This window comes from Protopterus annectens, chromosome 3.part0, assembly GCF_019279795.1.
Source record: "Protopterus annectens isolate FY-2018-M chromosome 3.part0, PAN1.0, whole genome shotgun sequence".
Taxonomy (NCBI): domain Eukaryota; kingdom Metazoa; phylum Chordata; order Ceratodontiformes; family Protopteridae; genus Protopterus; species Protopterus annectens.
The window spans coordinates 1670407271-1670431773 of NC_056731.1; the positions used below are offsets into that span (position 1 = coordinate 1670407271).

Sequence of the window (24503 nt, forward strand, 5' to 3'; positions counted from 1 at the left end):
CTATTTTACAAAGATGTACACCTATTATATTTTAAGACCATTAGTCCAGTCTTGCCAAGTCTGTTTTTACCCTTCTATACAATCTTGAATATCAGAAATGGTGGTTTTATTAGTCATATCAGACAAAATGCTATTTTACTTCCAAACCTTATGCAATGCCATCTATACAAATATATAAGTTCAGTGAGGAATTGTAGATGGGAGGGAGCATTTTTAATAAGGATAACTCAGAAATGTTGGTGTCTTCTTTGTTGACACATTTTGGTTGACAAAACAAATGATCAACAGGTGAGAGAGAGCGATATTGACAATCCCTGGATTTGGAGAAATAGACCCTTTGGGGATTGTGCAATCTCAGAGCTACTACATATAATTAGTAGGAGTTGTAGGGGGGGTACAAGGGGCTTTCCCCTGAAAGAAACAGAGATTTATTTTGCATGGCCCGAGGTTGTACATTGGAGTACGTGCATTATGGTGTAAATATCCTTTTCTTCTTTTGCGGTCAATGTTGTTAGTGTAGATTTACTGAAGTTAATCTAAACTTCAGTAGATCCACTTTGGCTGCATAATCATTTTACATCTGACAGTTATGGTGCAATTAGAGCATTACACACAATATAACAGACTCAATGTTTGATGTGGGACAGATAATGGAGAAAAAGTTAGAGATGGGAAAATACTCCAATTGGGTATTCCTAGACTTGTAGAAAGAATTTGTCAATATACCAAAAAAGATCATTTGGATAGCCCTGTGATGGTTTGGAATCAGAGAATTAGTGCAGGCTATACATAATGACCAATGGTATAAGTACGGACAGTGTGTTCAGACTCACCGAGGGTTTCCAAGCAGGCGAGGGAGTGCATCAGGGTTTAGCTCTGAGCCTACTACTGCTCACATGGATGATGGACTACATCAGAAAACAGATAGGAGGAGATAGATCAATAAAACCACTGTAGTACACAAATGAAGAGGCATTACAAGCAGAGTCTAAACAGGACCTTCAGCAAATGATAGGGGATTGGAATGGAAAACTAAATGCGTACGGAATGAAACATAGTACAGACAAGACAGTAGTCATGGCAGTAAATGGGGAAAATCATAGGATCATAAAATCAGAAGAAACAGAATCCTGAGACAGAAGGGAAACAGTGGAACACATTAACAACTGTAAGTATATGGGAAATATGGTTTGAAGCGGGGGGGGGGGGTCTGAATGATGATGCCAAAGCTAGAAGAAAAGTGCCAATCAGGCAGCCAATGTGCACAAAGTATCAGGGTTAGTGTGTAACAGAAGAATGCCAAAGAAGCTAAAGATGAAGATGTACAAAACAGTAGTGTGACATAGCTTTTGTATGGCAAAGAAAAGCTGAACACTGGAGGCAGAACAGCTGAGGAAGCTTAAGGTAACAAAAATGAAGGATTCATGATTATTCATCAAAGGTCCGCTCTCTAACAGACAAATCACTAAAAAGGACTGTTGAAAGCTCATGTTTTAATGCTTTTTTTTGTAGGGGATAAACTCACTGCATTTCCGCATGGGTTGAGAATCATGACACCCCATAAGGTATATATACAGACTCCATAGGAGAAAAAGCAATACCACATACCACAATACCACATGTATGGTGAAAGCGTTGCAAAAACACACATTCCCGAGATGAGGTGCCTAGCATAGGTAGTAGGATACACGCTGCCAGACAAGTGAAGGAATGAGGGAATCAGAGTGGAAACCAAAATAACACCAGTTACAGAATAGGTCAAAAAGAACAGACTACATGGTTTGATCACATGTGCAGAAAAGCAGAAGATGATTTGGGAGAGACTGAAAGAAGACAAGAGGAAATAGGGATATTCATCCAACAGCTGGAAGGATTTTGCCGAGTATTTATACATGTAACTAATTGGCTGCAAGGGTTGTGGGCTATTTGATACAACTTAGCTGCAGTACTTACGGTTTATCCATATCCTATGCTATTTTCTTTACCTTTCCTATATACTTCACTTCCTTCCTTCCTTTCTTTTGCTCTTTCATTTCATTTTATTTTATTTTATTTATTGACATTTGTTAACCGGGTTAGTCCAGCTGAGCCAGGGGCCTGTTTTTAGTGGAGACCCGAGGAGAAAACCACCAGAAGTATTACATATTTTTACAATTAAATCAAATCACATCAAAAATAAAAACAACAGCAAAAAAAATTTAAACCACCATGAAACAAAATAAGAAAATCAACAATTAATCTTTAATCTTTAATTAATTAATACCTGTAAATGGTGTGTGGTTTTGATTTTTGTCATTGCCGTGACTATTATTATATGTTTGTAATTTTATCTGTTGGTTGCAATAAAGGAAATGCATTTTTTTAAAGAGCTGGATGGATTGCAAGACAAAGACCCATGACAGCTGACCATGACTGTAAAAAAAAGGTAAGGGAGTGGCTCTGAATCAAGATAGGTGATGGCAGTTGATACAACAGTCTGAACTCATGGAAAATAGGAAAAGGTAGATGATGATGATCACGATGGTAATAATGGTGATGATGAATTAAGTCACATACTAGAATTCATGGCTAGGCATCTGATCAGCTATGTAAAACAGGATGCAGAGGGTGATAAAATACTGAAGCCACGGTGAAGAAAAGGAAGTTATATAACGTATAATCTGGGTTCAGTTTTAGGATTTTAGGATCACTCTTCCACAATAAATCTATGTGCCTGTGGAATAAAAAAAAATAAATAAATATATATATATATATATATATATATATATATATATATATATATATATATATATGTATAGACAAATCAGTTCTGCAGGGGACAAAAAAGCCTTCAATACTAATTATGCTGAGGTCACAGATGTCTGTAACACAGCTGATGCAGAAAGTAAGTTAGACAGGATGACAAAGGAAACAGCAAAGTTAATGGCATGTCCATTTATATATAGTGCGAAGAACCTCAAGATAGTACAGCTGGGCATGGAAATCTAAAGGGAACCATGTACTGAGAAGCAATATACAAACATCACAGAACTGAAATGGACTTTGATATAATTCTATAACTAGAATTACATTTTTCAATGTAGAAAGTCAAAGTCCCAGAAACATTGGTAGAATTAGTGCAGACTATGTAAAAGGACCCAAAGACTCAAGTACAAACAATGTTCAATCTCACGGAGAGGTTCCCAGTGGGAGTGGGTGTGCATCAGAGTTCTCCTTTGAGCCCACTGCTATTTATATTAGTGATGGACTATATTAGCAAACTAGTCAGAGGGGACAGAGCAACAAAGTTGTTGCATGCAGACAATGTGGCATTACAGGCAGACTTTTAGCAAGAACTCCAGCAATGGATAGGGGAATGGAATGCAAAACTGAAGGCACATGGGATGAAGCTGACCTCTGAAAATCCTGTTGTAATAGTAGCAAATGGGGGGAAATTAGAAGACGCTGAGAAGTGAGATAGAAGGGAAAATAGTGGAATAGGTTAACAGCTTCATGTATCTGGGACAATTGGTTGAGAGGAAGGGAAGTCTGAATGGAAAAGTCAAAGTTAGATTCAGAGTGGCTTCAGCCAACTAGCACAGAGCATCGGGGCAGTTTATGACAGAAAAATGTCTAAGAAGATGCAGTGGTGTGACCAGTACTACATTATGGTACAGAAACCTAGGCAGTAAAGGTAGACCAGTTGAGGAATCTAGAGGTGATGGAGATGAAGTGCCTGAGAGAGGTTGTAGGATGCAAACTGTGGGACAGATGAAGAAATGAGGACATCACAGCAAAAGCCATAGTAGCACCAATTGCACAGAAGGTCAAAAATAACGGATTACAGTGATTCACACACACACACACACACACACACACACACACACACACACACACACACACACACACACACACACACCAGCACCCCACCAGCGCACCACAAGCACACACACACCACACACACACACACACACACACACACACACACACACACACACACACACACACACACACACACACATGCCGTAAAGCAGAAAACAATCTGGTGAAGAAGATTTGGGACAGACAGGAAGAAGGCAAGAAGAGATGAGGGCATCCAGCAAACAGATAGATGGACTGTGTAAGAGAATACCTGTGACAGTGAGACATGACTGTTGAAGAAGATAAGAGAGTGGCACTGAACAGATAGAGATAGTGACAGCTGACACAACACTCTGACTCCATGTAGAAAATGGGGAAAAAAAGGGTTGCTGATAATGATGAAAAGTGTATTTCCCCAATATACTAGTATTTGTTAGTAGTACCTTTAAAATGCTTGCTTCAGTCCTGGAGATCCTGCCTATGCAGAAGTATACTGAATGAATGAACAATGTTCTAAATTAACAACAAAAGACATTGCAGAGTCAGCCATATGGAGCAGATCAACAAATTTAATATAACATAACATATATACTCTGTAAGGAGGGACAGGACATGCTATCACCATTTACAGTAAGTATTGTAAACAGATTAACAATTGTGCAACAGGGCAGCATCTTGTAAATGAAAAGATATGCAAGAACAAGGGGTAAAAGTCAAAGACAGAGGAAAAACAGCTCAGATGTGACACAAAAGCACGTTTTTTTTCGTGCAGCGAGTTGAAGAAGCAAAGATATATTCCTGAGAATGTGGTTGAATCCATATCTATGGAAGAATTCAAAAGTGCATTAGGCTGACATAAAATAATTATAGTAGGTTAACTCACTCAAACATATAACACCTTTTTTGTATACTTCTAATTCACACCCATACCTCCTTATGGCATCTAGAACTTTTGTTGGGTCTGGCTTCTTTAAGTGACTTAGCAGCTAATTGTAGGAAGTCTTACAGAGGATAAGGAGTTACTAAAAAATGACACAGGGATTGTTAGTCTAAGAAGTCCTGCAGTGCTGAAATTAATCTTTCTTTGTCACATATTATTCATATTTTAATATTTATGTTCATATTTTCATAACTGAGAGACCTACCTGTTTTTGAGATGTATGGTATGAAACACAAATGTGGGAGACAGCAAAACTCACTGTCAATGCTGGTTTATTTCATGCTATACTGGAAATATTGTTAGTTGCCTGTTAATAATTATGAAAATAAGTAATATTTCTGTAACCATTTAATACTTCAAAAAACAGGTATCTTGCAAACTGCTTGCATGACATTAGATGAAACCTTAGATGCTGTTGAAGAAAAATCTTTGATATTTGCACTGTAGTTTTCACATATCTTAAGAGATATCTAGTATTATTTGTTTTGCTAATTATGCAGCTAAACATGTTTTCATATTTCTCTAAATATTTCAATAAACATGCACTTGGAGAGGAATGTCTTGTCATATGGGAGCTTATGTCTATTTAACAAAAATGTTCTAACAATACATCTCTAGGTTGTACAGCTTTCAAGACATGAACATTTGTTTGTGATTTAGAAAAATAGAATTTGGGGGTTGTGTGTAGTATAATATATTACAGTATTTATAGAAAAGACTATGAATATACTCTTACTGTAAAGCATACATCTTACTGATAACATTGCTGTTTGTACAGTTTCAATAGCCTTTATTGTTCACAAAAATGTAGTTGTTTATCTTACGCTTTTTAAGTTTATTTTTCAGAAAATGCTTTGGAATACACAGGTTGGTAGAGATGTGACACTCCACACCACACAGGTGTTTATGATATATTATACCATGACCCCCCCAAAACGTGCACGCTGATTGGCCAGCGTGCACATTGTAAATCGAGTTATACTAATGGAAAAAGGTCCGGTCGCCCGGACTTTTTTCCATTAGTATAACTCTACTTTTAAAACACTGTCTCGCTATGTTAAATGGGTTTAACATAGCGAGACAGCTTTAAAATAAGCAACGGAGATTATTTTAAAGCTGTCTCGCTATGCTAAACCCATTTAACATAGCGAGACAGGTTTTAAAAAAAAAGCAACGGAGAAAGCAAGATCTCCGTTGCTTTTTATGTTCGCTATGTTAAATGGGTTTAACATAGCGAGACAGTTTTAAAATAAGCAACGGACATCTCCGTTGCTTTTTTACTGTTTCGCTATGTTAAACCCATTTAACATAGCGAAAACAGTTAAAATAAAGCAACGGAGATCTTGCTTTCTCCGTTGCTTTTGCCCACAGCTCTGATGTACTGCGCAGGCGCGCAGTACATCAGTACTGCCGCGGATGCCAGACATCTGCGGAAGGGCAGTAAACAGGCATTATACTATGCCATTATTTAAGAAAAGTAATAGTTTCTTTTCTTAAATAATGTCATGGTATAATAGCAATAACCCACTTCTGGGTGTGGGTAATGCTGTATTTACGCACAGTTGGCTTTGTTTGGTCCCTCGGGCTTCGCCCTCGGGACCAAACCACGCCAACCATGGGTAAATCCAGCATTACCCACACCCAGGCGTGGGTTATTGCTATAGTATTGGTTAAAAGGGGATTGTAATCTATCCAATGGAATGTATAACAGACAGACTGAGCTAGATAAGCAGTCTATCTGCTGACAGACTGTTCATATTCCTTTCTTTAATTAACATTAATGTTTGAATGATCATTTATCTTTTCACTCATTAATATTGTACTGTGACATACGTGCAATAGCTCTTTACTTGTACCAGCTATTTGACAGTTAAGTGACATGACTGAAACATAAGGTACATTCCAAATAAGCCAAGCTGCAAACATGATATGCAAACTGGTCTGCAGAGACATAATGGAACATAGCGGCAATAGAAACAGTTGATTGTAATATAATAAATGCCATGTACATTATGCCAATAAAAATATGAAGAACAGAGAAACAGAAAGCATAAGCAGTGAAATCAAATAGAAGATGAGAAAACAATGAAATGTGGGGATGTAGAGAAGCAAACCAGGTGACATTTATGTAGATAAGACAGGAAATGGACAAAAAGAGTAATAGTGCATTTAAGCAGACTATTAATACTGATAAGCCAGCTATACAAAATCACAGCATGCAAGTGGTGAAAAGAAAAGGGGAAGAAGGGAAGTGGAGGACGTTAGATTAATTACGTAAAGGAGAAAGAACAGTAAAAATGCAAGTAGTCAACTGAGGCCCAAAAGGGAAATGAATCAATGCCATTTCAGAAAGGACTATATACTATCTGACATCTGGAATCTTATCTGTAGGTTGAATTGTAGGTCTACTGACTTTTATCACACTAATGCCATCTAGAATCCAGAGCATGTGATAAGCAAGCAATAATGCCTGACAGGGTGAGTGCTAATATGTAATTAATGCCCACCCAGGAGTGTTGAGGAGGGCCTCTACAACCCTGGAAGGGCATTAATTACACATGAACACACACCCTGGAGGGCATTATTGCACTTAGACAATGGGCTCACTGTAAAATTGTTGTGTTTTACTTGCTTATTTATTTTTTAAAGTACTATATTATTTTTTTTATATATTTTAATGTAAAATAGTGCCTCCGCCTACTGTTTCAAACTTGCTGTAGTATATGTTAATGGTGTTGGATGAAGCATTTTACATCAAATATATATAAAAATAATATAGTGCTTAACAAATAAACAAGTGAAACACAATTTTACATACAGCCCATTCTCTCTCCCATACACACATATACAGTCTCTTCTGCTTTCACACACATACATATACACAAAGTCTCCTCTGCTTTCATACACACATTCACTCACACAAAATATGTCTCACCCTGTTTCTCAATCTCTCACAGTCTCCAGCTGCTTTCATATGCACATTCAGTCTCGTTCTCTATCGATCTCTCTCACAGGCAGTCTCCACTGCTTACATACATGCATTCACTCACACATCACTCTCGCTTTCTCTCTCACTCTCTCTATCCACACACACACACACACACACACACACACACACACACACACACACACACACACACACACACACACACACACACAGTCTCTGCTTTCATGCAGCCATTCACATACACACACACACACACACACACACACACACACACACACACACACACACACACACACACACACACACACACACACACAGTCTCTCTGCTTTCATGCACCCATTCACACACACACACACACAAACACACACACACACACACACACACACACACACACACACACAGTCTCTGCTTTCATGCACCCATTCACACACACACACACACATACACACACACACACACACACACACACACACACACACACACACACACACACACACACACGTCTCTTTGCTTTCATGCACCCATTCTCACACACACACACACACACACACACACACACACACACACACACACACACACACACACACACACACACACACACACACACACACACACACACACATACACACAGCCTCTGCTTTAATCCACACACACATACAAACACACACACACACACACACACACACACACACACACACACACACACACACACACACAGTCTCTCTGCTTTCATGCACCCATTCACACACACACACACACACACACACACACACACACACACACACACACACACACACACACACACACACACACACACACACACACACACACACACACACAAAATTGTTCTCTCTCTCTCTTACACACATAAATACACTCTCACATGCACGTTGCATTTTCTTTTTTTTCTCTTTTTATTTTACACTTGTTAAACAGCAAAAGCACTGCTTAGTGAGTGCAAAATAATGGCTCACTCACTCTCACTGACATGCATGCATACACTCACACACAGACATAAACACACACACACACACACACACACACACACACACACACACACACACACACACACACACACACACACACACACACACACACAGACACACGTACCTTTTTGCCTTTTTTTTTTATATTTTTACACTCGCTAAACAGCAAAACCACTGCTTAGCGAGCGTAAAATAATGGTGGCTGTTCCGTTTCCTCTGTCTGAGCTCCATGGCAGCTTCATAAGCTGCCATGAAGTGGCGGACTCATTTTTCACTGGGAATTATTTGTACATTATTACCCCTCTGGAGAATACTCATTCTCCAATCAGGGTATTGATGTACAGTTTGCACATTGTCTAAAATCTAATGCGACACAGTTCAATGTGTTTCAGCCTAAACAGTTCTAATAAAAAGAGATTCCACTGCCATTTACAAAACACAATTCCAATTAAAAGTAAAATTACACTGGTTGATTAGAACAAGCAAAGATCTTCGAGCCATAAGCTAATAATATCATCTGATGTGAATGTTGAACTAGCAGCAGAACTTTGATAGGGGCTTTGTGCCAGTCTCATGGCAAACTGTCAACAGTGAAACATCAATGTCCACAACAACTACATCCATAGAAACCTGAATGCAGAGAGAGGAGAAACAAAATAAAAAGCTGGCAGAAAATAACTGTCACCGATAAATATTTATGATGCTGTCGTAGATAAATATATATAATTCTGTCATAGTTCTGGCAGCAAAATCACAAAAGGGTAAAATATTTTCTTACCTGTAATTCTGTTTCTCATTTCCCACATGAAATCTATCAAAATGCGAGTATGCCTGATTTCCTTCCCAGTCAGTTAATTCAACTCGTAAAGAATATTGTTTCTGACTTGTTAGCATGAAGATAAATTCATTTCCCAGCCAGTGTTCACCAGATGGAATACCAAAACCCTAAAGGGAATATATGCATTTTATTAAGTAAAAAATATCAGAGTTGTTCTTTCTACTGATAGCTTAGTAAGCTTTCGGCTTAAAGCCATGTGTCAAGTACAATGTCTATTAAAAAGATTTGAAGCACAAGTAAAATTTAAATAGGACACTGCTCACTGAAGTACTTCCAGGAAATGTCAATTACAAACATTTTAAGTGACTTAATACATTTTGCTTTCTTCTCTGGGAGTGACAATACATAGAGTAGTTCTCTAAAACAGCAATGCAGTACAGCTGGGATAGTGCCCTTTGTGTACTACATATGTTCTGTACAGACCTGCTGAATATTCCTTCCAGTGATGCAAAATATTTGTCTGCTATACTAGGAATGACTGCATGAAAACTGTATTACCTTTTCTTTAGGGCTGCTTTCAAATTTGCTGTCTAATTTTATTTGTCTAAAAGAATAAAGCACTTATTAACTACAATAAGATAGCCACAATATTACAGGATAATACATGCAGAATTTAAAGATCCAGCTTATATAAGGGCTGTAAAATACATGCAAAACATTTTCAATACTATGGTTCTATTCCGGATTAGTAGGGCTATAGGATTTAGTATATAGACTGGTGAACAGTGCCCATATATGCTGACAGATTAAGACAATTTACTCAAAATAACATATTGCTCTGTGACTCTACTAGGATGCACACATGCATCTCAAGCAAGTGTTTAAATCTCATAGGTTTGCATACTGTTTCAGAAAGGCTATTATCCTTTCCAAAATTCATTCTTGAGACAAGGGAGAAAGAAAAATACCAGATTTACCAAAGCAAGATTTTTTCCTTTTATCAGTTGTGTAACCTCAGCGTGGGTTCATAATTTCAAAAAGGCTGTGTGTGGAGGGCTTGTCGTTGCATAAAACATTATTTTCATAAAAGTATCATTTACTGCGGAATAACCAAACGCCTATCACTGATGTCTATCCAAACTGAATAACCTGTTCTGTTTAACATACAAGCAGAATTTCTTATTTGCCCTAATCAACATTTTTGGTAAAATAAAAGAGAATTGCACACATGGTAGTGAGTGCCTTTATGGGAGTGAGTGTCCTTATTTCAAGTCTCCTCTCAGTTCTGCCCACCTCATTGTATTAGAATGATGGAGTACTTACTGTGACCCAGATAACCAGAGACTAATCACTGGCTCTGGATTGGGAGAAGTTGACTGGAGAGGTAGAACTAAGTGGCTTGTGTCAGTTCTCCCATCATGGGAGGAGACACTGTGGGAGGGCCCTTTTCTGGGCATACCTCTGTGGTTGAAATGGTTGAACATATGTTGCTGACCTGTGTCACATAGATATTCTCCCTTCAAAGGGGGGGGGGCAGGGATTTAATTGAGTTGCACATGGAGACATGAACAATTACACCACATGGCCACTGCATACCTTCCACGTGGATGTAATGGATATACATAGGATGGAAAAGTTTGTGTGGAATATAATATAAAGGCCTTGTTGGATGTCTGGATGTAGGCCTCATGATCAGATCTTAAACCATAGGTTCATAGGTAGGTACTAGGCTATCGGCCCTGGGGCCTATACAAGCCCAGCCAAAAAGGTACCCTGGCTTTTGCCACCCAAGAAAATTATTTTCCTGTGCCACTGTTGAGCAGAGCCACAGAAGTGATCCCGGGGTGAATTTCCTATTTCCCATCCAATCATCAAGATTTTACTTGAAGAGTGCTAATGAGGAACTTTGTTTGATATAGACAGGTAGTTTATTCCAGAGTATGGGAGGTCTCTGGGACAGGAATCTATCCCTCCAGCATGTTCTGTTTATTGTGGTGACAAGGTTTAGGTCCCTAGAGCATGTAGCTCAGAGGGATTGGGAGTTCTTTAAGTGGAGCATGTCCAACAGCTCTGGGTTTGACATAGTTTGTATGTTTGGCAGAGATCACCTCTGAGTAGGTGATATGTGACGGAGTAAAGCTGGAGTGTTTTGAGACAGTCTGCATAGGGCATCTGTTTGAGGCCAGTAATCCTCTTTGTGAGGTATTTCTGTGGCCTTTCCAGTTGTTGTAGTTGTCTTGTGAGGTACATACCAAAATGGGCATTGTACTCTAAAATGGGTCTAATGAGTGATGAGTAGAGGGGAACAATGACCTCTTTTTTTTTGGATGAGAAACCTTTTGTGATGAGGTGTGCCATGTAGAAGGATTTCCTGTCTACTGTGGTGATGTGATAATCAAAGGGGAGACTACTGTCCACCTGTGTCCCAAGGTCTCTTATCACATTTTCAGTGTTAATTATACTACCGCCTATGTTGTAGTTCATGGGTACAGAGTTTTTACCAAATGGGATGACAATGCACTTTTTGGCATTGAGCTTGAGGCCATGGCTTTGACACCAGGCATCTGTCTCAGTGAGGCCCTTTTGTAGGATGTCCACATCGTTAGGAGTTTCGATTTAGGCTCTTAGTTTGCAGTCATCGGCAAACTTCGTTAGCCAAAGACCTTCTGTGTTAGCCTGTACTTCAGAGAAGTAGATACCAAACAGGAGAGGACCCAGGACTGAATCCTGTGGCACTCCACTTGTCACTGGTCTGAAGTCGGATTTGGAGTCTGCTACTTTCACAGTGTGGGTTCTGTCAGTGAGCCAGTTGGCAACCCATCTTGTGACATAGGGATTTATGGGTCTATATTATAACATCTAAGTCTAAAAACATTGAATGTTATAATATCAACCCCATTCAATCGAAACACCAGAAAACCGAACAGTCAGAATAGCAAATTTTTTCCCAGGGAAAAAATTTCCTGTTCCGACAAACATACACACAACTCAAGCAGACCAAAATAAATAATCCACACACATACACTTCACGAAACCCTGCACTAAACCAGACATACACCACTAGCTACCCACTTACCTTAACCCAACCCTAACCCTAAGGTCTCTAACTATTGCACACTCACCTTACCCGCTCCCTAACCCTAACTCACCTACCCCACCCTAACCCTCACGCCCACACAATTGCACATTTACCTGACCCGCGCCCTAACCCTAACTTACCTAACCCATGCCCAATCGCACACTCACCTTCATTCGCACACTTACCTTAACCCGGTCCGTAACCTTCGCTCCACAGTTGAGGAAATAGCGAAGCTGCAGAAATGGCCCACTGAATACTTTCCCTAAGAAAGTATTCGGTATTCTACAGCTTCGCTACTTCAAGCGTTCGTTCTACTGGGTTCGATATTATACCATTCAATGTTTTTGAACTTCAATGTTATAATATAGACGGGATTTATACCTAGTTTAGTGAATTTATCTATAATTCCAGAGTGGGGGAAGGTGTTGAAAGACTTGGCAAGATCTAGATAGGCTGTATGAACCATCTTACCCTCGTCTACGACTTTGGTGACTGCTTCAAAGAAGTCTATCAGGTTTAGGAGACATGATCTGCCTTTTACAAATCCATACTGGGTGAGGTCCAGAGTTTGAAGATTACCAGTGTCTTTGTTTATAAGTTCCATGATGATATTTTCCATGGCTTTGCAGACCAGGCTCGTCAGGCTAATGGGGCGATAGTTCCCGGGGTCCATGGTGGTTCCCCCCTTGTGGAGTGGGACAACCGTCACTGTGCACCATTCAGCATGCACAAAGCCTATGGTGAGGCTATGATTGAACATGGTACTTAGGTGGGGTGCCAGTTTGTTCTGTTGTTCATGTAGAACGCAGCCTGGGATGTTGTCTGGTCCCATGGATGCTGTGTTCTTGGCTTTGGAGAGTGTGGTTTTTACCTGTGCAGCTGTGATTACAGGAACTTTGCATTCTTCCAGTATAGAAATGGGCTCTTTAGGGGATGAGAGGGGGGTAAAGTTAGCACTGAACCCATCTGCCAGGATGTTGGCAATATCAGTTGGGTCTGTATATTTAGTGCCATTGTGCTGTAACTCAGAGCAGATCTGAGTGTTGCCATTGAGATTCTTGACACAGCTGTAGAATGCTTTGTGGTTGTCTTTAGAATCAGTGGCAATTTTGTTTTTGTTACTAGCTTATCAGGGATCACAGTTTCTTACTGAGGCTGACCAGGGAGCTCCTCCACTTATGGGATTTTACTCTCTTTTGCAACAGTTTCTTCCTTCTGTTGTATAGTTTGTTTGTGGCAGGAGACCACCAGACTAGCTTCCTTTTTTTGGAGGCTAGCATCTTGGTTCTGTTTGGGATAGCACGATCAATGCACTCGTGTAAGTGCTTATAAAGTGCAATTGTGTAGGATTCAGTAGTCGTAACTGTATTGTCCATCTGCATGGGTGTCATGAAGTTCACCACTTCTGTCTTAAGAAGCATGAAGTTGGCTTTGGGGAACATTTTTACCATGGTTTCCTTAATGGGGGGTGGGGGCAGGATGTGGATATCTAGGGTAATTAGCTTATGGTTGGATCGGACCAATGAGGCGTTGACTTCAGGTGTGGAACACCGGTCACTCATGTTGGTAATGACTAGATCTAGGATATTGTTGCCCCTGGTGGGGGTGTGGATAAGTTGATCCAGGGCATTGAAGTTTATGAATTCCCAAAAGCATTGAGTGAAGGAGTTGGTACATGAGTAGTTTTCCCAGTTAATGCTGGGGTAGTTGAAATCACCCACTATTAGGGTGTTTGGTTGAACCCTAATATTTTCCAGTACATCAAGAAAAGAGGAATGGGAATCCTGGGGCATGATGGGGGATCTGTAGCAAGCTACAATTTGGATTGCAGTTTTGCCCAGAGTTAGTTGCACTTGGATAACCTCGGCTGCATTATGCTGAGCAACTAGCCTGGAGGTGTGGATATCCTTAATAAATATGGACACACCTCTGCCTTTGGTGTTCCGGTCCAGATTACATGGCCGAAAAGTGTGGTATGAGTTACAGCCTGGTAGTGCAGGGGTGCTCCCTGGAGCCTTGAACCAGGTCTCAGTCACTGCACAGATATCGATGTTCTCCATTTTAAGGAGTACCTCGAGTGAGTGCATTTTGAGATTTAGACTTCTAGCATTGAGTAGCATCACCCTCAGTTTTTGCTTGCCTGTTCCTGTTACGGTGGTGAATTTGTCATTTGAACCTTGCCTAAAAATGGCACTATAGGGGCGGCAAGAACCTTAGCCAATATCCGGAATCCCAGGAGTGACATGTGCAGGCCATCTCTGGCAAAGCATCGTGGTCTGTCGACCATGTCCTCCCAGGCAGACAGATACTGGATCCCTTTAGAATGACACCAGAAGCTTAGCCAATTATTGAAGTCACTCATTTTGCCCTTGTACTGCGGCATCATTCTGGGTGATGACAGAATGCTACTTAGGGCTAGGCTCATACCTGCCTGGGCTACAAGAACAGAGAGCTCTTCCATGTCTCTTTTCATGTAGTCCAGGGAGGTACATCTCAGGTTATTCACACCAACATGAACAATGACAGAGTCATATTTGTATTTGTTGTGGAGTGACCTGAGTGGGTGGGTTATGTGATGGATCCTGGCACCCGACAGGCAACTGACAGTAACCTTCTCCTTGTTTAGCCTGGTGAGTGGGACATCAGTGTGCCTGACCATAGAGTCACCTATGACTAGTGTGTTGGGTATGTTGTTTTGCCTTATTGGCTGTGGTTGAGTGGCATACTGAGTCTGTGGGCTATGTGTCATTTGGGTTGTGTTGGGGGGTGGTGGTTGCTTGCATTTCTGCTTTGGAGGTCTCTGTTGCTTGAGCAGATTATTATTGAGAGCCTTCATGAATGTTTTTATGTTTCTATGTGTGGATCGTGATGGTGTAGATTTAGTGAGACTATGTGATGAGTGTGGTGTGGTGCAAGTGTTTACCTTCTCCTCTTGACTGTCAAGTTCAGTCTTAGTTGGAGAGAGCTTTACATCCAGTTTGGCTAGATAAGTGCATCTCTCACAGGTTGTAGTGTTGGGTGGTAGGAGGAGAGGGTTGTCTGTGTACATGAGGCAATTTCTACATTGCCCCAAGATGCCCAGATTCATCAGATAGACAGGAGAGAACACTGGGAGCTGATCCTTGGACATGCCTGAATAAAAAAACTATTTTCCTTTAGATAAGTGAGGAAAGTGAGTACAAGAGCTGTTTTTCTCTAAGCAAGTGAGGAAAGTAAGTACCAAAACTGTTTTCCTCTAGGTAATGAGGAAGGTTGAGTGCTGTAGTAATCAATAGGTTATTTAGTGCTTACAACAAATTCTGAACAAGTGCTGATCACGAATAAGCAAATTCAAGTGCTAAAACTAAGAATCTGTATCTGGACTAAACTAGTTGCAGGAAAGGGGGTTAAACAAGTGCAAATGTGGGCTTTTAAATTAGAAAGTTGAAAGAAATGGAAAAACTGCCCAAACGGCCAATAACTGCAATTTCTGGGCCAGAACCACTCCTTATGTGGTAGACAGGTTACCTAGTGCTTACCACTCCCACTGATAAGCTAGAAGGCTTCCCTCCAACACAGAAAGCTTGGGGGGGGGGCGCAGAAGCTTACATACAGTCCTGGATACAGCAAATCTGAATCTGGACTACACTATAGGTCTTACACCATAGGACTTAATGGGCTGGGAGGAACAAACAGACTATAAAGCTCACAGGAGGGTTATAGGCTGCAGAAACTAGTGACCAAAAATGTCTCAACTTAGTTTTACATTTCATCTAACAAGATCACAGGTGAAAAAACTGGCATATGATTTCTGCTATAGATAACATTAATGTTAAGGTTTAGACATGCCTGTCAGTTACTGTGAGTCTAGTAAAAGCAAATTGCAGAGGGGTGTATTGAAACTCTGGTGGGGAGGTAACCCTTGCAGAGTAGTATTATTGTATGCATACCTAATTGCATGTTGAATAGAGTGAGAGGATTCTCTTTGCCATGGCCTAAGCAGAAAACCAGAAGCAGAAGCTGACATCTAAGAATGAAAGAAGTGAAATTATTCTTAAGCTAAGTTTAAAGGATTGCAAGAGAAGCATCAGCTGAGTGATAAGTACAGATGAATATGCCAACAATTTGATATGGAATTTCTGAAAGGTTGCTCAGCAAAAGAAATAAATATTTAGTGGCTGAAAAGTTGCTTACCAAAGATATGCACAGTGAATATACTAAGGTGCTGACAGAAATGCATCGGTCCTTCAGCACAAAGCAGGTGCTCATTAACACTGGTGAAACTGAGTATTGCAAAGTTGTGTTGACATTTCATGCTATAAAACACAGTGTACTGCAACTGAAATGTAGAAATAAAACTAAACAATTGTGAATATATATCCATCTGTCGATCCAAGCCATGGATGCTCCTCATGGTTAGACAATAACTATTGTTATCCCTGGCTGGCAGGCCATTTGATTTCAGTGGATTTGCTGCATAGCATTTCAGGGTTAATTGAGTCTTCTAAGAAGTCTTCTACTTAGTAGGCCTATGCCTACAATAGCAAATGGTCTTGACTTATTGATTTCGGCAACAATTATTCAATGCATAGAATGCAAGTGTCAAACATTTGTGTGCATCATGAACTTGTGAAAGACAAAACCATGGTCCTACACTGGTTAGTCATGCCATTTCTTAAGGGCTCTCTGTATTTCCATCTTTCTTTGAATCCTCCCAACCAAAAAAAAAAAGATTTGAACTTCATGGCTGACACATTTGCCTATCAGCTGTTTGATGCTGAGTGGTGTGGAAGACTGTTTTGTATGAATTGCTTTATCTGGTGGCACTCATCGCCACACCTCCTGTAACCGATCATTACCTCTATTGTTGCACATTAATTGAAGAATGTGCATTTATATTGTACTGCAGTTTCATCCATACTGAATTATTTTGACAACATTCAAAAATGCAACTATTCAGATCTAAAACATGATTAGTCATTTTGCATGACTGAAGATTCCAGGTAGAGACTATATTATTCAGGCAGTGCTTTAATGAACACTGCTTCCATTATTTTTGGTGTCAGAGGCATAGTTCATCCAGATCCTGATACTTGCTCTCTGAAGTCGATTTATCTCCTTGTCTAGTATGCCTGTGTTCACCATCCCATCTGTCTATTTGTACCTTTTCACACTATCTCCACTTTCACATTTTGGCAACCTACCTTGCCAATCCTCCATAGACATTAGCAATGAAATTATTCCATTGTCTGTATAACCTCTAGCATTTTCAGACGTACTACTACATTTTCCACTACATTTTCCAGTAAGCATGCATCTATGACAAGAAGCAAAACTTCTCATTCCTCTTAAGACATAGGGGGGATTCAGTAATCCTCCGTGTAGGACGAACGAAGTCCTACTCGGAGACTGCCGTCTAAGAGTTAGATGTCAGCGCATCATGCATATCCATGAGGGCGCACTGACTCCACTCTCAGGCTAACACGGAGCATGTAGGAGTGCAGGGGGCATGTCAGACTGCCGAGCAGTCCAAATATCCACGCCCCTGTAAGTGCCTAACTCTGCAAATGACAACAGATATGAGCGAGTCCGCTCAAATGTGTATACCTCTAACACTACACTCCCCCACATTAAAAAATCTGTACAAATGAAATAAAATGTAAAACAAATTTTTTTTATTATTCACCATATAGCTGCCCGTATTTGCGCGTGTGTGCGTGGGTCTGCCCATTGCTAAGCTACAGTTAGCAGTTCAGACATTGAAGAGGATAATAAACTACGTATATGCAAATTAATCCAAATAGCAATAGTGTAGTGGTAGAGCCTTCGCACAAAGAGGAGGCATTCCCGGTTCGAGTCCCACCACTCCCCTTTCCATTTTCCATAGGAAATCTGTGCATAAAAGGAATTCCTGACATTTACCTTTTAAATTACATTAAAATGCATCGAAATGGCCTATGTGGTAGTGAACGATATTTTAAATATATTTAAGAAAGTGAAACGGTCATGCAAAATAATGAATGCATAAGTAACCTATCTTAAGCAATGTGAAGCACTGCTAAGCAACGTTTACCAGTATTAAGCACATTTAAGAATAATTGCCCATAGCTAAGCACTGCTTTAACTAGTGCAATAGCTTTGCAAGGAGCTGAGCATCGCACCAACCAGCAAAAACCAAACATGTTTGCGTGGAGGTGCGCACCGCTGTAACTAGCGCAACGTTGGGCAACGTAGAGCAACGTCGAGCAACGTTGGGCAAAGTTGAGCAAAGTCGGCTAAACCCAGCCACACCCCCTACTGGTCAGGCCAGTAGTAAAATAAAAAAGCAATGACAGGTCTCGAACCCGGGATAGTGTGCACCATAATCACAGTACTAATCTACTAAGCCATGGCAGCATTTGATGTTCATGGACTGTCAACACACATATACATATGAATCAAAGTTTACCCAGTGCTAAGCAGGTGTGCGCTCAGTTGAGAACTTTAAAATCCAGCCAATCACAAATAAGTGTGAGAAATGAGGCATATTTAAGCTCCATAGGTGGGAATACTTGCCATAACTGGTTGCAGCTCCCATCTGCAGGCAGCAATGGCTGGTGTCGGAGAGGGCTCTCACTTCCGAGCGCAACGGTGGGGCATTGAGGAGTCAAAACTGATGGTTTGGCTCCTCGTCCATTGTCATGATGCTAGACCCCTGCAGGGCCAGTTCCAGGGCACGGAATACAAAGTGGAGGCCTGGAACCATCTCGCACATGAACTCACCAGTGCCACAGGCGTCCCTCGGACTGGTGAGCAGGTTAGACATCACCATGCAGACCTGAAGAGATGCAAGCAGGACCTACAGAACCAATGGATACAGAAGGCCCATGGGATGAAAAATACCCCACTACTGAGTAGATAGCCATGGACTGAAGTATGTAAAAATTGCTGGTGTAGTCCATAGAATGGATAGATATATGTCTCAATATCACTTCATTTACTTCACAGCTGCAGGTGTCTGTGCTGCGAATCAGCAAGCCTATGCAGATAGACTGCTAAGGCTGCGCCACCAGGCAGATTAGTAATTTTTCTACATGTACTGTTATATAAAATAAGTGAGAGAGCCTGGCTAAAATTGTCTCAGCCCAATAATAAAGGTATAATAAGGCTTGACTAACCTCTCCACATGAACTGCTATGTAAAATAAGTGAGAGAGCCTGAAAAAGAGTGTTGTAACCCATTAATAAAGGTATAATAAGTCCTGAATTATTTCTCTGCATGTATTGTTATATAGAATAAGTGAGAGCACCAGAAAAAGAGTGTTGTGAACCATAAATGAAGGTATAATACATCCTGAATAAGATGTCTGCATGCACTGTAATAACAAATAAATGAGAGGGTCACTAGAAAAATGTGTAATGTAATTAATAAAGGTATAACACTTGTAGTGTATCTGTGTCACTTTCTTTGAAATGTTGATGTACTCTTGCAGTATAGAAATAGTAGTGTTGTATTAAGCGCTGTCAACCCACACTTGGGTAGGCCCATAGAAAGAGTACAAAGGGAGTGCTAGTATCTCTTAAGCATATATATATATATATATATACAGTCCCAACTGTAGTTTCAAGCCTGGCATGTATAGGTAAATCTGGCACATGAGTAACTTGTAGTTGTGTGCACTGGAAATGTCTGTGTGCTGCTAGAAATGTCGGGGGCTGTTAAAATATAACTGATAATGTCACCTGAACACATCCAGATATGTAGACATATGAATATAAAGCAAATATATAAATACGTAGCAGTAACATCTGCATGCTGGACAGTTTGTATAACAGAACCAGGTCAGGTACATAAGGAACTAGCAAAACACATCCCACAATGTAATGGACATTGCCTAGTGTAATAATACATGTAGGGGATATATACCTGCAGTCAATAGGAATGTAGTGTAAAATATAAGTTCATATAAGTTGTTAATGGAAGTATCTTTTTACACCCTACTGTATGTGCATAAACAATGCAATTCCACACCTCGATGGGTATGTGTAATCTCATAAAATTTGTTGGGACATATGTCCTATTGGTTTATAAATATCTGCATAACTTTGATGCATGTGCCCTGTTCAAGCACCGCAATCTTGGTGGCCTGTTGCCACCATTCATTTCTGCATGCTGTTGGAATGTCCACTGTTGTTCAATATATGCATGTGTTATGCTTGCTGTTGAACTGTTGGAACTCTGGTGTGTTGGGTTAATGGGAATATTACTGCATGCTGTTACAACTAATTTGGAATGCTGGTGGCTATATTGTCATTAAATTCACCTAAACACAGAATGTATGGGAAGGCCGGTCCCAGTGGACCCACCTGTCCCACCTCAGCTGGCGATGGCACCTGGCACCAGCAGGTCCAGTGCCCAGCCTGGGACCTCCTTGTCCATTGGCCCTATGCCACCTTTGGGTGGAAGCACTGCAGGGGATGGGGCTCACCCCCCCCATGCAAGCGTGTCCGGAGGAGGGCCACCTGTCACCCTCTGAAGGGTCTGGGCTGTGGTGCATAGGGAGATCCAGCGTTCAGTCACTGATCCCCTACGCCAGCTCGAGGCAAGAGTGGCGTGACTCACGGGTGAGCCTGCCCCTCCTACGCAGCCCCCAGCACAGCCACCCTCCGGGCTGTGAAGGTGCAGTGTTGACTGCCCATGGGTGGGGATCTCAGTTCCACTGTTACCATCTGTGGGCTCATGGGCTTGCGATTTCCAAACATCTTTCTCCATCAATTGTGTTCACCCATCCCATGTGTCATATTCCACCCCTGTATGCATCTTGTTTGTCTTGTGTGTTTACCTCCCTAACCTACCTCCCAAAACATAGAAAAAAAAAAAAAGAAAAAGTGATGTAAAGTTAAGAAATATAACAAAAAGAATATATTGAAAAAACAATATACTGTCAACAGAAATAATATTGAAAAAATATATTGAAAAGAAACTATATTGAAAAAAATCATTGAAATAAAATATATTTGAAAAAAATTTGAAAGAAAAAATATACAAAAAAAAAACTGAAAAAAGAAGTATTGAAAAAAATATTGAAAACAATATATTCTGAAATATACAGCTATTTAACAAAAATCTTGAACATTAAAAGAGATACTGAAAGCTAAACGTATATTGGTAAAAAAAGTATACCAGGATATACGGCAACATATACGAACACATACAAAGGCAAGGTATGTAACAGCTATGTATTTACTGGAATGTAGTAGATGTTAATGAAGAGTACTCTATATAGTTTGAATCATCCATATGTGGCAGCAGTACGTATCGATGCACAGATGCCCTGCATAACCACTGGCATGGGGAAATGAGTGTGTTGCTGTGTGCAGTGGGATGTGACGGTGACATATGTAGTTCAGCATTAAATGTCAAACATTTGATCCATGTTATCTGTGTTCTGTATAGTAGTGTGTACAATGTCTGTTTGGGGTGGTAGCCCATACGGTTATGCAAACATGGATGTGACAGAGTAACAAATGCATGATAGTCATATTAATGTGTAGCTTAGCATTGGCAACAGCTGTACCAGGCTAGTATGTCAATTCAGCATTAGCATCTATGTATACACCCTCTAATATTACTGTGTGCTCACATGTGACATGTGTTCATGTTGCATCAAGGCCCAACAGGTCAGCCGTGAGGTACATGTACTTAGAACAGTAGATCTGTCCCTGTCAGATATATTAGCATCTGTACATGTGTATTGAGCAAGGGACATTCTGCAACTGTTTGTGAAAGGTGGATATATATATGTTGTTGAAGGTTGTTATGTGCATATATCTATGTAGGTTGTAGTGTGTGGCAGACCAGACAGCATACAGTGCTATATGACATGTGGTGTTTAAATGCTATGGGTATGATTCATCAGGTTTGCAGTGTTGCAGCCAGTGAGGCCTGCTAAAGCTACATGGGATGAGAACACCTTCAACACATTATGCACAACACTGTGCAATGGTATGACATAACTGTATACGTCACAACCTTCCCATACTTGATATACACACCATGACAGTGTTCATATGTATGTGTGTGAGAGAGAGAGAGAGAGAGAGAGAGACAGGGTCATAATTACTGCAACAGATGCCTGGTGACAAAGCCATGGACTCAAGCTCAATGTTGACACTGTATTGGCATCCCTCCTTGCAAAGACTCAGTACCCATGAACTACCACATGGGTGGTAGTCTACTCAACACCGAAGGTGTGATAAGAGACCATGGGACACAGGTGGACAGTAGTCTCCCCTTCAATAGTCACAGTGCCACACTAGTCATCTAATCCATCTATGTGGTACATGTCATCACAAAAGGTGTGTCATCCAGGGAAAAATAGGTCAGTGTTCCCCTCTACTCCACACACATAAAACCCGGTATAGAGTACAATGCCCCATGTGGTATGTACCTCACAAGACATCTACAGCAAGTAGAAAGGACACAGACATACCTCACAAAGAGTGATACCGGTGTCAAACAGATGCCCTATGCAGACTGTCACACAAACCCACAACTAGACTGTGTCGCATACCGCCTACCCAGAGGTGACCTCTGACTGACATACTAAGCTATGTCAAATCCAGATCTGTTGAACATGCTGCATGTAAACAGATCACAATATGTACAAGCTACACGCTCTAGGGACCCAAACCCTTTGACCACAATAAACAGCACATGCTGGAGGGATAGATTCCTATCTCAGAGACATCCCATACTCTGGAACTAACCAACTATCCATAGCAAACAAAACTCCTAATTAGCAGTCATCATAAATAATCATGGAGATTGTATGGGAGATAGTGAATACACCCAGGCAATCACCTCAGTGTCTCTGCTTGACTACGCCATGGGTAATTTAAATACCTGTGTGTCAGAGGCCAGGGTAGCGTATGGCTAGAGTTCTACAGGCCCTAGGGCCAATAGCCTCTTACCTACCTATGAAGAGATACACACCCACATGTACATGTTTCAATAATCAATATGTGAGGTTGACGGAGTGTGATGGTGAATGTGTTGGTGAATGTGTCAGAGTTCGGTATATGTGTGATAGCTTAGTGGGAAACTATCTCAGTCATGGTATTATGTGTCCTAGCTGTGATCCCAGCAAAAGATGTGTATGCAATTGTTATGCAGAAAAAACAGTATGCCATATGGTCTGATGTAGTCCCTTGTTGTCGACTGGGGTGTCCCATCATGGGCTAAAGCAGTACATGTATGCATATTGGATGTTACTGCTGGTGAATCCAACTCCTGTATGAACTGTAGTACTACCTGAAGCTGTATGCCTAAACAGCACAGTATGGTGTACGTGCACATTTATTGGAACCACTGCTATGTGTGTTCCCTGTAGTCCTCACAGATTACATACCTCAGGCATAAGGTCTGGTAACTAGTGACACACAGTACTGTAAGGCACACAGGTAAAGGTCACCTGGGTTGCCATACCTTTGCGTCTGTTATGTATGTCTGCTGTGTGTGTGTGTGTGGGTATGCCTGTAACATGACCTCGGTCATATGTGTGTTACAGGATGTAACTGCATATCTAGCAACATGTATAGTCTAGTACAGCAGTATGCCACCTATATTAATGAATGTGCACATATGTTAGGCAGCAGTCCGCCATCAACGACTAGTGTGGTGTACTGGTAATACTGTCAGTGGACTTTACATTCATTGCAATGGATTACATATGTCATGATGCATTAGCATGATATATACCTCCTGTGGCTAGGTGGTGCATTGTGTCACAGGCAGTGTGCCATGTACTGTTGTATAGTCTTACATAATGTTATAACTTTGTTGCTGTACAAAACATGGTTTGATATACACAGTGTGCCAGGCACTGTCAGGTATCTGTGTGTTGAGAACTGATATGTGGTATTGAAAGTGTGTATCTTCTGACAGCCAATAGGTTGCTATATATGGCAGTTAA

At 40.7% G+C, this 24503-nt stretch overlaps 1 protein-coding gene across 1 annotated transcript in view; it reads right to left on the reverse strand.

The window, feature by feature from the left end:
* Window positions 1-24503, reverse strand: part of ANGPT1 (angiopoietin 1) — a 1835232-nt gene that overhangs the window by 340742 nt on the left and 1469987 nt on the right. Inside the window, exon 7 of the mRNA XM_044065710.1 lies at window positions 9493-9659. Within this exon, the coding sequence (XP_043921645.1) occupies window positions 9493-9659 (167 nt within the window). The remainder of the gene's footprint in view (window positions 1-9492; window positions 9660-24503) is intronic.